This window comes from Dermacentor andersoni, chromosome 1 (assembly GCF_023375885.2).
Source record: "Dermacentor andersoni chromosome 1, qqDerAnde1_hic_scaffold, whole genome shotgun sequence".
NCBI lineage: Eukaryota > Metazoa > Arthropoda > Arachnida > Ixodida > Ixodidae > Dermacentor > Dermacentor andersoni.
This window is the reverse complement of record NC_092814.1, coordinates 281,635,037-281,649,212: the sequence shown is the minus strand read 5'-3', so window position 1 is coordinate 281,649,212 and position 14,176 is coordinate 281,635,037. Positions and strand designations below refer to the sequence as shown.

Below are 14,176 nucleotides of genomic sequence, written 5' to 3'. Positions count from 1 at the left end.
CAGTGGGAAGAAAACTTCCGGTAACGCGGGATCTACGTAAGCCGCATTTTTATCGGAAGCAGCATAAGTCTTCGCTGCATGGCTGAGCGAAATGCGAAAGGCTGTGCCTCTTTCTGGCGTCTGCTCTTATATTGAATTTGTAAGTTGAATAACTTCTGTTTGACCGCGTCAATTTTCGTAATTCTTTTTTTATTCACTTCGGAATGACACAAGGAACTTGTGATGCAGAACTTGACGAGTATAAAATTGTCGCAGGGGCTCTTTGACGACTCGCTGTACTCCACCGGCGACGCACGCGAATCTCTAACCACGCCGTGGAAGGTAGTTGCCGGAGCTGGCTTTTGGGATCAATATTAGTCTTGATGTGTCCTTTCCCTTATTCTCTTCCCCATACTAAGGCCTCAGGCAATTAAAATTTCATTCGTTCATTCATTCATTCATTTGTTTGTTTGTTTGTTTGTTTCTTGGTTGGTTTGTTTGTTTTCCTTTGGCTTTTCATCCGTCCAGTTATATGTTACTCTCCGCATTATATGCGACCTGCCCAACTCCACTTCTTCCACTTAATCTCAATTAGAATATTGGGTGCACCCGCTTGCTATGTTATCAATACCACCCGTCGACTTCCTGTCCTTTAACGTTACGTTACGTCTATAATTTTTGTTCCATCGCTCGTTGTGCGGTCCTTATTTTCTTCTCAAGCTTCTTTGTCGATCCCAAGTCTTATAGGTTAGTGCCCGTAGAATGCGATGATTGTAAACGTTTCTATTTAAGGATAACGGTAAGCTGCTCGTCATAGCTTGGAAGTTTTTTATTCGTTGCACCATTTGCTGGAACGTTTCAGTATCTCATTACCGCTTTGCCGTTACCGTTATGTGCTCCAGTTGGGAGTCAGTTGCGGGCAGACTATAGCCAGTCGGGTAGGATCGTACATCGCAAGGCTGGTAATGACATGCATTCATTTATTTTTGCAGCGAAGCTGTATATGCCTAGCCTATTTGTCCGTCCGTCCGTCCGTCTGTCGCCTGCACGCCGAAAACTCCTCCGGTGCAATCCCATGCGCATGCGCGAAAAAAATAAAGCGATAGAGAGGCGCGCCATTGGCTACGCCAGTAGTGTCGTCGTTACTCTCCGTCGCAGCCGAGCGCGCGCAGCAGTTTCTCTCGGGCTCCGAAATGGGTAGGCCACGCGCCATGCGTACTCCTGAGGAGCAGGCAGCTTTCAAACAGCAAAGCCGCGACCAGAACTGGGAACGAGCTCGTCTACGCCGTGCCTATGCTGCAGCCCCGGTCACACGCACAGGCTCGTGCAGCCGAGCGCAAACAGCAACTGGGTACCGAGGATCCTGCAGCCTACCAAGCTGTCGTTTGATAAACCGTCGGGATTAACTCAGTGATAAACACCGCGCCCACACGTTCCAGCTTCGCTGGTTGACCATCTGTACGGAGTGCTTGGGCGGTGTCTTTTTTTTTCCTTTAATAAAAGGAAAGGGCCAGGTATATCAGCACAGGGCCACGGCTACCTGGAATAGGGTGGCCGCCCACCTTCGAAATAAAGTTTATTAACTCAGTCACTTTATGAAAAGGAAAATAAATACAGGGTCTTTGCCGCTGCACACTGGTGACGGCTACGCCTTTTCACTTAGTTGTCAAATAAATAAATAAGAAACACCAAGAAAAAATATATAAATAGTGGCACTATTTAGGAACATTAAAAAAAGGAAAAAAGAAGGAACATGTAGCGACACAAGTGTAGAAGTCTTCCGCAAAAGGTAATAGTTGGAACGGAGTCCACAGATGTCGGAAATATATAAATTCGTTTCGCGGAGGTGAACTTATGTGACGACAACCACCATAAGGGACAGTGTTGTGTAGTCAAAGCAGCGTTGAAGTGCGCTCGCTTCTTTGCGGTGCACCTATTCACCCTCAGAAAGAATAATTATAAGAAAAAAGCAATGTCTGGTCGCCATTTATTCTGGTGCAGCATTCGTCGTCCATGCAAAACCGCAAAATGCAGACGCTCGATAGCAACGGGAGAAGTCAGCGCAGCTCTTCTGCGTAACAGGGCTTGCGCAACGGCGATACTCTAAGTAGCAGCTGCGACCCTTGCCAATTTGTTTGGAATATATCGCGGCGGCGGGCGTTCGCAGGCGATGGCCGCGATCAAGGAGCCGTTAACAATGGCAGCGCCGCCTTTGTAAGCGCTGTTGACAACGGAGACGATGCTCGCACGACGTCACGCTATCTCGACGCGCGCGCGCGCGTACGCGACGCAGGGTAGACCCACAAGCAGACGCACCTCTTCCTCCAGAGAGAGACCAACAAGTCCACGTGGCCTCCACTGATGGTCGTGACGTGGCCGCCGTCGGCTGCTCACTATTTGCCCACCCGGTGCAAGCGCACGCGACATTTCATTGCCCGATCCGCCGGAGTGAGAGAGCAATTTTCCCTTCCGCCTAGGCTCTCTCCATGATGTGTGGCTCTCTCGCTCTCTTTCTACCTTTCCCTGTATATTCTCTCACACTCCGCGTTTACATCACTCTCCTTCTCTCGTTAGCGGCGCAGCGCCCTCGCCTTGCGTACGATAGCGTGGTCGGTTCGAGTATAACCACGCGCGACACAGGACGCTTTCGGCAAAGGAGAACACGAGAGTCGTTCTCGGACCCATCGGGCAGCTCTGTATAGTGCTATTTCGGACAGCTTCTAAGCTTATATTGCCTCCAGCACTTCAGCCACGGCATCGGCAAGATTCTAGAGCACAGTCGTAATTCGTGACCCACAGAAAATGTGAGTATGCTTACACCAGAGCCACTGCTAAAGTGCACACCCGGACTTTGAAGTGAAGGACTTTGAGGCTTTATATGATTTCCAGTCAGGAGAGCGTATTGGTTGCACCTTACCGGTGCAACCGATACACACGAGACGGCGAAATTGATGTCCTAGACGCACGTGTGCGCGCTGTCAAATCGGGTGTTTTCGAGCCAGTGAGTTATACCTGTTCGCTCGTTACTCAAATGAATGTGTAAGCGTGAGTTCCATAAAGAAAGAGACGCAGAGACAACGCGAGCAGCGGGGGGGGGGGGGGGGGGGGGGAGGGGGGGGGGAGCGAGTTGGCATGACAATGTTCAAGCACGCTCGAAAGGCGTGCGCTCCTGTTACGTAGAATGACGTACTCCGTTTCATACGTAGCGTCCTACGCTGAGGAAGCTTGCAAGACTTTTTGCATTAGGTGCGTTCACAACAACAAATAGTTTGGTGTTTTCTGTCAATAATGATGTGAAACTGCTATCCATTTAGGCTCAGTAGTCAATGAAAAAAATGTGTCAATACTTAAAAATATGAACGAACTGTGCATATGGCGGTTAATACGTTATTTTATGTCATTTTGGTTTTCGTTGTTTTCCTCTTCGAGTGTTTCATATTCGAGCGTTTCGTGTGAGGCTGCGCGGCAGGCTCACGCGCAGGCTCGCACAACCATGTGCGACCATGAGACTTGACCACGCAAGGCGTGGAGAAAGAGAGAGAGAGTAAAACATCTTTATTATTAATATTTGAACGGAGAGAGGAGCCCGGGAGGAACTCTCAGTCCAGGGTCCCTAAGGTCGTACCGGCGATGTTTCGAGCCCGTTGTATCACAGCTCGGAGGACCTCGGGAGGTCCGTCGCGGAGGGCATCGTCCCACAGCTCTTTGTTGCGTAGAGGGTAAAGGAGAGTTGGCAAGGGGGGAAAGAGGTTTACAGTGCACTGAATGGTAACGTGGAACAATGTGGGTGAGCCGTCACAGCCCGGGCAACGGTCTGCATAACAGTATGGGTAGAATTTATTGCGAGACAAGATTTTGAAAAGTTGTGGTTTGTAACTGGCGTAATGCCACTGCTTCCTCTCGCGAGAAGGGCGGCGGTGGTGCGCCGTGGGTGCGACGCATGTGTGTATAATGACGGAGGATGTCTTTGTAACGGAGCAAGGGATCCCCCCACCCCGAACTGGTCGCCTCACCACGCCGAGCCACCCGGAGGGAAATTTCTCGGGCAGCCACATGTGCGCGTTCGTTACCCGGCAGCGAGGTATGACCAGGGGTCCAGAGTACGTGCATGTGAGGAGGTGTGTTTGGTGCATCTTGCGGGATCTGTCTGAGAATTTGGTGTGCCGCTCTCTGGAGGCAATGTCCCCATAGGAACGCCCGGCACGCCTGTTGCGAGTCCGTCAATATATACACTTCCTCAGGAACACGGATGGCGTATCGAATCGCAAGAGCAAAACCGAGAATTTCTCCTTCAGCGGCATTTATTCCGCGCATTGCAGCCCAGTCCTTCAGGGATTCGGTGCCATCCACAACTACCGAGGTGTGGCCCTCTTGAGTATGTGATGTGTCCGTGTATAAAGTATGTGTATAAGTATATGTATAAAGCTTGCGGCCAAGGTATCGTACACGAGCTTTGCGCCGTCCTTAGTAGTATATAGTAGTAGAAATAGTGGAAGCTGCAGAGATTAGGAATACGGATTGTGTTAGTTGCCCGTCAGTCTCATTATCGGAGAAAGAAATGTTTTTGTCGCGTTAGCCGCCTGTGTCCGTTGATTTTGCTGGGTTGATTTGTTTTGTATCTTCCTTCTCCCTTCGTTTTGTGTGGTAACATATTTAGTGTTAGCATTATTCCATACGCTTCATATTCTCACCTGCACATACTCATCATCACCGGTTTGGGGCCTGGTGGTGGGGCTCTCACTCGGGAGAATAAAGAGGTGACTGGCTGCCTAAGCTTCGTCTCGCAAGTGGTGGAGTGTGCTGTCCGCGGTTCCTTCGTCAGCAGATATATATATCTGCTCTCGTACAATAAGCACTCAGTTGTTAGTTGGCGCTGTGTCGCGTCTTTTTCTTTCGTCTACTGTGTAAATACAGTTTTATCACCTTCTCTTTTCTTGTTCTAATTGAGCTTCGATCTGTTTTGTCTTCATAGGGCCACAATGCCTGACAATGACGCTAAGGAAACCAACAAGAATGAGGGTGAAGAGAATAAAGAAACCGTGGAAATCGTCAAAAAAAGTAAGCAGCCGTCGGAACTTATTTATTTTTACAGCGTATTTTGTTGCTGTTATAACTGGAACGGATGACTCGGTACATGATTTTTCCCCCGATGCTGCGGCAAGAACATTGAAACATACGCGATGATAATGTTCTCAGCGACACCAACTTGAAATCTCAGTGTGAACGCAGACACCGTGGGCAAGAAAATCAGCTGTTCTGTCTTTTTTTTTTTTTTTCTCGCTCTCATTGAATCAGACATGCTGCGCCTGGCACGATGGAAAATTTACAGACAGTATGCGACAGCAGCATCCAAAAGCTCCGGATCACTATTGTTTGTGGTGCCCACTAATACGAAGCAAATTCCGACAGTCGGCGTCATAAGCGTCGGACTTGTGTGCACGGTGTTGGTCACCCTCGCAGTGGCTTTCACAACCACAGTGACTCTCCTTATTCAGTAGCTCATGCGATGCATGGGTACTTTTTTTTAAATCATACGTTATCAGATCTTTTGTTCTAGGTTAATTTTCCGACGTAATTATTTCAAACCAAAAGAACCTGGGTGTGGCAACAGAAGGAGGGGACGTATGGATGTAGCTGGGCGCTGTGAGATTCATTAGCTGCTGGCCCTCCGGTCCGGTATGTCTGCAACCTATCGGCGCGCCGTACCTCGCGTGTGCGTGTGCAAGGAAGACACTTGTGGCCATAATACCGCCGCCATGGTCGGTCCTTGGTGCTGCGAAATACTGCGAAATATTGCCACCCGGCAATACTGAAGCCTACCGCCCCCCCCCCCCCCCCCCCCCCCACCGCCACCTAACGTGTCATTCCCAAAGTTTTGTAACCCACATCATTTGAGGTTTCTTTTAATTTGCCTCGGCCTTTTCACTTAAAATTTTATTGTGTCTCATAGCTTACTGCATCATTGTTTGCTTGGACGTGCACAAATTTTAATTCATACTTTGCTTTATTTCGGCAAATCCTGACAGTAGGAGAACAATTGAGCTCATTAGAAGTATCAGCGGCGGCTGCCGCATCCGTATTTTCTCACTGCAACATTGTTTTAACTTTACACTGTAAAAACTATGCACATACACAATATATTTAAATATATATAGAGGACAAATTTCATGATATTTTTGAAAGAGAAGGAGGTAACCAATTAACAATTATCTCTAAAGGTATGGATCGCCTATGCCTAGAGAATGAATATATGTTGCTGTATGTTCACCACGCTTCAAATTATAAATAAAATTTAAATTATAATTTCATAAGTTCACCACGCTTCAAATTAAAAATATAAATCAAACTGAACTGAATTTGGCAGAAAAGGAAGAAACATATAATACGGTATTTTCTTTCGTTTAATTAATTTTCTTCTTTTGCGCACACGCCCGCGTTATACAGATTCTTCATGACGCTTGGCAAGCGCGCGTGGTTTCGCAGCGCCAGGGGCGATAACCTTCAAGCAATTAAATCCTATCAGCGACAAGACTCAACGAGGCAATCGCTCGCACTTCGAAGCTAAGCGCCGCCAAAAACTTTGGCAACTAGCACGCGCGTCTATTGTGCATGGGAAACGGTCCTGCCTGATTAAATCAGCGTCACTTGACACGGAGGCCATTGAAACTTAGTTTCCGCTCCCGGTGCCAGACGCAGGTCGCGCTTATCCTGAGGGTCCAGCCTCGGCCGGAGACCTTTTCCAGTGCGTATCGCGGTGTCCTCCGTTGAGGCCGAGCGCACGTGCACCGCTTGCAGTGAAGCGCCCCTGTGTTCAACGAGTAGAAAGCGCGTTCGTCAGAGCCGCCGAGTCGAATACCCCGTGCTCGTGGCGCTGCGCACGTGGAAGGAACCGTCCTCCTCTGGTGTTCTGAACAATAATCAATCGAAGGTGTCACTACAAACTCGGTGGAGTTTCTTAACACCAGTGAATAAATGATATCGGTTGAGTCTAAAGCACTCCGCATAGTGCAAAACTGCTGCCACTCGACTAATGTCACGCGTGCACGCGCACGTGTGCTCGCCGCGGCGAAGGGATGCAGTCGTTAAGGAGTGCGCTGAAACCTGATTCGCAAGCAGCGCCGCATTTGCATTAAAAAAAGAAAGTGATCGAAGAAAGTAAGCACGTTTCAACGACGGATTTTTTAACAAACGATTGAGAAATCATTAACTTTTTTGGAACTTCCCAGCCCTGGGAATACGGTTTTTAACCTAATAATCGAGGCTCGAGTCCGATTCGTTTAAGTGTTGCGAAAGATTGTGCACATAAAAGGGGGACGCGGCACGCGTGGCTTTCCACTGCTGATACGGGAAACATTCTGTGAGCGTTTTTCTAAGCTGTTGCTTTTCCCCCAGGTTGCTTTCAGGCATCAAGCAGCTTTCGTGCGCGTCCAAGTTTTACTTAACCCTTTATTATTCACACCGATGTTCTGGGTCATTCAGCTTTCACCAGCTACCTTGCATTGTAAAGAGGTGTTCGAAGGTTTTCTCGCGTTTTTTGCCGGTAGCTATGCTCACACGAGGAGCACTTAACGTAGACTGAACACAAAAGTATTTGAACGGTCGTAGATATAGTATATGCCAGACACAGCGCAGTGCACGATGTCGTGGTGTTAATTGAGCAGTGCGGTTCGTTTGGCGCATAATTGAGCGAATACAAGAGGAAACCATAAGCCAGGTCTTGCAGGCCAACGCCTAGTCACGTTTGTATAGTTGCTGTCACACCATGTCGAAGCGCATTTGCAGAAAGCTCGCCGTGCATCAACTGCACGGTCATGTGCGTCACTTGCAAAGGGACAGCAAACGGTAGAAATGGAGGTACTCGACGGAAAAGCTCAGCTTGTCAGAGTTTGGAAATTATAGTAGGGACTGCAGCTGTATACAACGGGTGTACCCGGTCGCTTCCGTTTCCCATGCATAGCGCGGAGGAAACACGACACGCCTACACCGTGTTCTGTTTAATGTAACCTTATTTACCAAATATTTCCAGAAAGCTGCCTTGGCAATTCACGGGACGTGTTCCCACTGGACGTCATGAGTTCTCGTATACACGGGCGAGCGTACTTTCTTTATTTTCATACCTTAAATGGCTTCTATACGTGAGGTTGAGTTCAAGGATGTGAGATGTACAGCCGCAATGAGATACGTTCTTATATGTGCGCGTACCGACCATGTTCATTCATTCATATGCCACTAGATATCGCAGAAACTCGTGTCTAGTCGCACCCTCGGATCCTGCTACGTGTTCTTGTGTCATGTATGAATGAATCGAATATTGCTGTATACGTTCCGCTAAATAAATAAATAAATAAATAAATAAATAAAGAAAGAAAGAAAGAAAGAAAGAAAGAAAGAAAGCTGTGGACATCCCTGGTTTCTGTAACGTATACTGAGATCGTCGGTAGAGATTACGCTGACATCGCATGGTAAAGTTAGAAGCGTTGTTATCAGACTGTGGCAAATTCCATTCGCGCTGTGCATAGTGCGGTGATCCATTTTTCTTCGCCTGTGTTATACGACAACGAAGAGAATAACCGCATCGCGCAAAAAAAAAAAAAAAAAAGAAGCATTCCACGCTGCAATACGCACACCGTCAAGTCACTGATACACGACGTTCGCAATAAAACATCGGTGACCTATACAGAGTACCTGTATTGTTCATGTATAAGGTGACTCCGCAGAATTAATGTATGTTATCGCCGAATGTGTACACCAAGCTTTAGATTATTCCACCTGTTGCGCGAGGTGTTGTCCATTGTTTACGCTCAGTTGGAAGTTCAAAGTTGGGAATTGAAGAAAAGAAAATGTCGGCGTTCTTTTCTCCTCGCTTGAGTTATCTCGTGCGGGTATATCCGCCGACGGTTATCCGCATCCTGCGACGCCCGCTGTTTGTGAGCCGCGCACGCTCAGAGAGTTACGTCCGTTCAACGTCATCTTCCTTCTGGGATTTCTCTCTGTAAACAGTCCTGTTCTGGCCTTCGACGGAGGCGGCTGCTAGAAATGAAACGTTTATCACCTTTTTGCAAGGAAATTGGCGAGCTTAAGTCTCCCTTTTCTGCCTTTGCAATTCGTGAAATTGACGAGTCGCTATGCGAGCTAGGAACGTTTGACCTGTGTTGTGCGTGGCACTGGAATCGTTTATAGCGTAGCTATAAAAAAAAGTGCTCCATTTTTTTTCTTTCTTAACACATTCCACTTGTACCTTTATACACGGTTTGCTAACCTGCATGACTTCGTTAGAAGCAAAGAAATATAGAAATATCCTTGATAAGGGATGATAACATCAAGGAGTGTAGAACTAATGCGTTTACGGTTTGTGTATTTAGCCAAGTTATTTTTACGGCGTGAATCGGCCTTTACGCAGAAGAAAAAAAAGTGTCTTCGTTTGAAAGTACTTCAGTGAACTTAAAACAATAACCGTATCGTTAAGACAAGAAAGATGATAGGACGAAAGCTTGCGGTTATTGCATTAAATATAAACAGACTATATCCCGAAAACAAGTTTTAAAACAAATTCTTTCTATCCTAATAAAGGTGTCTTAGTAAGCTTCGCAAGCTTAGGTGAAATTTCAAAATCTGCAATAAAGGAAGCTCTGTCAAAAGCCGCCGATGCTTCAAAGCAATCTGTTTTCTAAAACTTCATATTTTGCTCCGGAAAGCGGCTGTTACACGCTTAGCACTCTTTACTGCACCGGTGTTACTGCACCCGTCCTTGCGACGTGAAATATTTTTGCTCGCGTTAAAGGGCATTTCAGAGATCTCTAGAGTTCGAGCTGAAAAGTAATTTATATTCGACGTGCACTGTATATATCATTATACGGGAGGTGTAGATATTCAATATGGCTGTTAGGGTAGTGAAACTTTCGAATCGAATACAAATATTCAGGGAAGACGAGCTCCAAATATCGAACCGAATATCGCATATTTTACAATATCTAAAAAAAAGTTTAACATAACCATTGTTAGGTAAAATGTTCCGTATGGGGAAAAAAGGAAAAAAGAAGAAAGTGGCCTTACATGCATTATTTGGCACATGTATATCGTATCGTTCGGACATCTCAGGAGCTCGTAAATAAGAAACAACTGCTTTCAGTAACCTGAGGCACCATGAAAATGGCACGTACAATGTTGCGCTTGTCGAAGTGCGATGCCATAGCAGGGAACACCTCTCCAGTTAGAAACCATTTCCTCCCTGTATTAAAGGGACGCAAACATGAGACTGAGGAAATAGTGAATCGAGAAAACACCGCCGAGGAGATTGCCGAAGCCCAAGAACGCGCGCAACTCTGTCGCCTGACCACCACAGCGGCAGGTAAACGCATCCTCGAAGAGCTGGGTTACCACCCTGCGAAATTCCCGATTGTCAGTACCCCGATCCCTAAGTGCATTCGAGACAAGTTCGTAGTGTCCCCTGTGCCCCGAAACGTCCATCCCGTCCACAACGAGGGCAGACGCAAGGCCAGAGCAGCAGCCATCCACAAACAGATCAAGCAACACGACATTAGAGCAAGCTTCGTCGACGCCGCGGAGTACAGTGACGGGAAGACCTTTGCCGTCGTTGTGGTCGACTCTGGAAACGCGGAACCAGGAGTTTATGTTTGTTAATTTGTTCTTGGCGACTACTTCGCAGGCGCACTTCGAAGTCAAATAACATGGTTTTTGTTCCTCTTTCGCCCCGTATACCAGCGCGCCGCACGCACCCTAAGGCAGGAGATGTATAAATTCGGTGCACTATTAATCATGTTCGACATCACGCCTAATTACACTGTTTATGCCGCTGTAACAAATCCACCCTTTCTATTAGGGGATCTAGCTGATCAGGTATCATAAGTATCGAAATCATCGTAAACGTCCCTTTGCGTTAATGACTCCCGCCCCCCTCCCTTTCCTGCTTCAATACATCTCTTCGCTAAAAGAATAGCCCAGAGCCCACTTCTGTGCTCACAAAGGCGTTCTACGCGGGAAGTCACGCTTCGGGTATGTCTTGCCGCGTGCTTTTGGGCAGACCTGGTCAGTTATACGTAATCGTAAAGATACGAGACAAACGATTTTACGTCGTAGTAGATGTTATGTGTCTAGTAACATAGTCACTCAAATTTCATTTTATACCAAGCCAAACTTCCTTCATCCGTCTTTGACGCGTTGAAATTAGTTATGAGAGAAAGTGAGAGAATGTGTAACAGAAAACATTGTCTCGCTGCTCACCCAGTACGCTAATCCATCTACCGAGGATGGTATACAAAGTGGCACCTGTGCAAACAAGACGTACACTCACGACCCACACGAGTACGCACACTCAGTGCTATAACATGCAGTAATCATGTGAGGCCGCGCAATGGACCGCAGAAAACGGAGAAGCGCCTTCGTTTGCGCACGGCGCTAAGGCGAAGTGTCCCCAAGAGCGACGTTCTGAATGCATAATTCACAGCTCCATGCCGAAAGTTGCCAACAAATGAACTATGCTAACGAGTCCGACGAAATTCTCAGTATGCGCTCTGCGGGTAGAAGTTGGGCAAAATTGATCTTCCAGGTGATGTGTGGCATTTTTGGGCATGATTTTACGCGTATAGGACTGTCGTGCCGCAAACTGATGTCCTGCTTCTGTTCAAATGCTATATACTACGTGACTTCTTAGCATCTTTAAAACGAGGCGAGGTTGCTGGAGCCTATACGTGACTGAATTTCTGGATTAGCCATTCTTTGGCACAGTTTTACTCTAAGTAATGTTTTCTTCTTCTTTTTTTCACCCGCAGCAGTAACGCGCACGTGGAATTAGTGCAATGTCCTTCGAAGAGTACTCAGTTCGCCAAGTGCCAACACACGCTCCCAGAAAATCGGAATGAATGAAACTAATTTTGCTTTGCACGTCCAGAAGAAGACAAAAGAACTCGTTGGTCGCGTCTCCTTACTATAAAAGGATTACTAGTAACCTTCACAAACGGGACATGAAAACGTTTTTTTTTTTCTCCTCCGCTGCATATTTATAGCACCCCTCTTACACTGCAGCTGGCCGTGGACGAAGTTGTGCAGTTAAATTGTTTGTGTGAGCTGCGCAGCTGAAAGACGGCCATTTCGCCTTCTCATCTACTGAATATTTGCGATGCGTGGTCCCCTTTCACTCACCCAGCCACCCACAGTTTTGTTTTCTTTCTGTGCTCTTCATTCCTGCTGCCGTTTCATTTGATTCTACAAAACGAGAGAGTATAGTCACTCTGCGGCGTTGCGAATTGGGCAGCATAAGTATTTGAAAAATTATTTTCCGGGCCCGTGTTCACAAAACGCTCTTACGTTAGAAGTAGTTCGTAAGAGCAAATTCTGTAGCCTATCCTAATAGTGGGCATATTATTAGCGAAGGCGTGCAGCAAATGGCTTAGAGCACTTAGAAACGAACAGCTTTGTGAATTCGGGCCCTGGTCTTTCACGTGCCACAAAACACGATATGATCATGAGGCACACCGTGGCGGGGGACTCTGGATTAATTTCGACCACCTGGTGGTGTTTAACGTGCACCCGATGCACGGTGCACGAGCGTTTTTGCATTTCGCCCGCATCCAAATGCGGCCGCCTCGGCCGGGATTTGACCTCGCGCTCTCGGCATTAGCAGCGGAGCGCCAAAGCCACCGCGTCACCGTGGTGGGTCGCGTAAGTGCCCTCTTAGCAGAATCCCACCGCAGGAATCCAGAAGAGACCTTTGACCGCGATCTTCGTGAAGATGCTAAAGCTAGAGACAATTTCGCTTGAATTTATTCACTTTCCGGGCACAGTGCTCTGTTGGGAGTGTAGTCCTCACATGCCATCACTCTGCACGCCTCTGAAGTCGTGCATGAGCGAGCGTTAGTAGAATCGAACGTAAATGGGCGCATACACAGAAAGCTATTCCGCTAGAATGTTTCGTAAAACCGATTCCAGCCAATCCTGCTGTTTGACACATTATTAGCGAAGGTGGTTGGCCAATTGCCAAGGAAGCACTTACGGACGAAAAATGTTGTGAATTAGGAACTTGGTAGCGGTGTTCGGACAGGTATACCGTGCAGTATTTTGCATCGGGCAAGGCTCGTTTCACAGCAGTGAGTGGCTGCCCACGGCTCGCAAAATTTCGCGGCGTGGGAGCCTTCGCGTCGCTATTGCCTCCTTCCCCTGGAAGAGGACCGGCTCGCCCGGGCGAATAATACACTCGCATAATCTCTATGCTCTCATGTTCGAGCTGGCGAAAAGATTCAGCGCTGCCGTCGTTCTGCGCTTCGTGCTCCAGAAAGCAGTTAATGAGGGCACAGCAACCTTACGCCATTCGTAATATAAGCGAAGAACTCGAGCACTTGACGATAACTTTTATTTACGCTCTGTAGCACGGCATTATCACGTTCTCAGAGATAAGGCTGCGCTCGAACCACGGCTCGCACCCGTTTCGGCGAATGTGGCCGCCGCGTATATGCCCACCGTTTGCACTTACGCGCTTTTCCTTTGTCTTTAGTCGACCTAAAGCTGAAGCGGGATTCTGGCGCGAATAATGCGAATTTAGCGCACGTTTCGTTTTGGTTTCCGTATCCTGCTTTCACCTATTTCCTGCCCCCCCCCCCTCCTCCCTTGTCAGAAAGTTCCCGCTTTTGCAGTGCCAGACTGTAGAGCCCGTTTCTTGGGATTGTTCTTCGAGATGGAAGTCCTTTGAGCAGCCGTGTGGCGACTTATTTTTCCTATATTTATGTTTCCTTTTGCGCTTTTTTCATGCCTGCAGTTCAAGGGCGGTTACGAGGAAAACGAGAGAAGTGAAGCGTACTGCTCGCCCTTACCGGCGTTCCCTCACCCTTTGTCGACTTGGTAACTGCAAGGTCGACCCCTTCTTTGCTCTGTGATTATCAGGAGTCCAGTTGCTCTTACAGAGCCGCCGCGCCCTCGCCCACAACCTCCGAGCCTCACGGAGACAGCTAGCGCAATGAACGGTCACGTTTCTTTGAAATTGTTACTGTTATATGCGCCCACACGTGTGTACACGTGTGGGCGCATTTGGCCGTTCTCGCCACACACGTGCAGGACGCCACCAATGGGAAATATACGAAGACGACGGGGCGTGAAAACTGTGAGAGCCAGGCATGATGTCGTGCTCCGAAAGGATACTGTCCTTGCTCGCGGTTTATCTTACGCGTGTATCTTTTCGCTTCGGCTC

General features: G+C 47.7%; 1 protein-coding gene across 1 annotated transcript in view; it reads left to right on the top strand.

Annotated features, from left to right (window-relative positions):
* The first annotated feature begins 2,651 nt into the window (after positions 1-2,651).
* The window catches only part of LOC126548075 (long-chain-fatty-acid--CoA ligase 5), a 166,207-nt gene continuing 154,682 nt past the window's right edge, over positions 2,652-14,176 (top strand). Inside the window, exons 1-2 of the mRNA XM_050196161.3 lie at positions 2,652-2,783; positions 4,952-5,037. Of these exons, the coding sequence (XP_050052118.1) occupies positions 2,782-2,783; positions 4,952-5,037 (88 nt within the window). The 5' untranslated portion in view covers positions 2,652-2,781. The remainder of the gene's footprint in view (positions 2,784-4,951; positions 5,038-14,176) is intronic.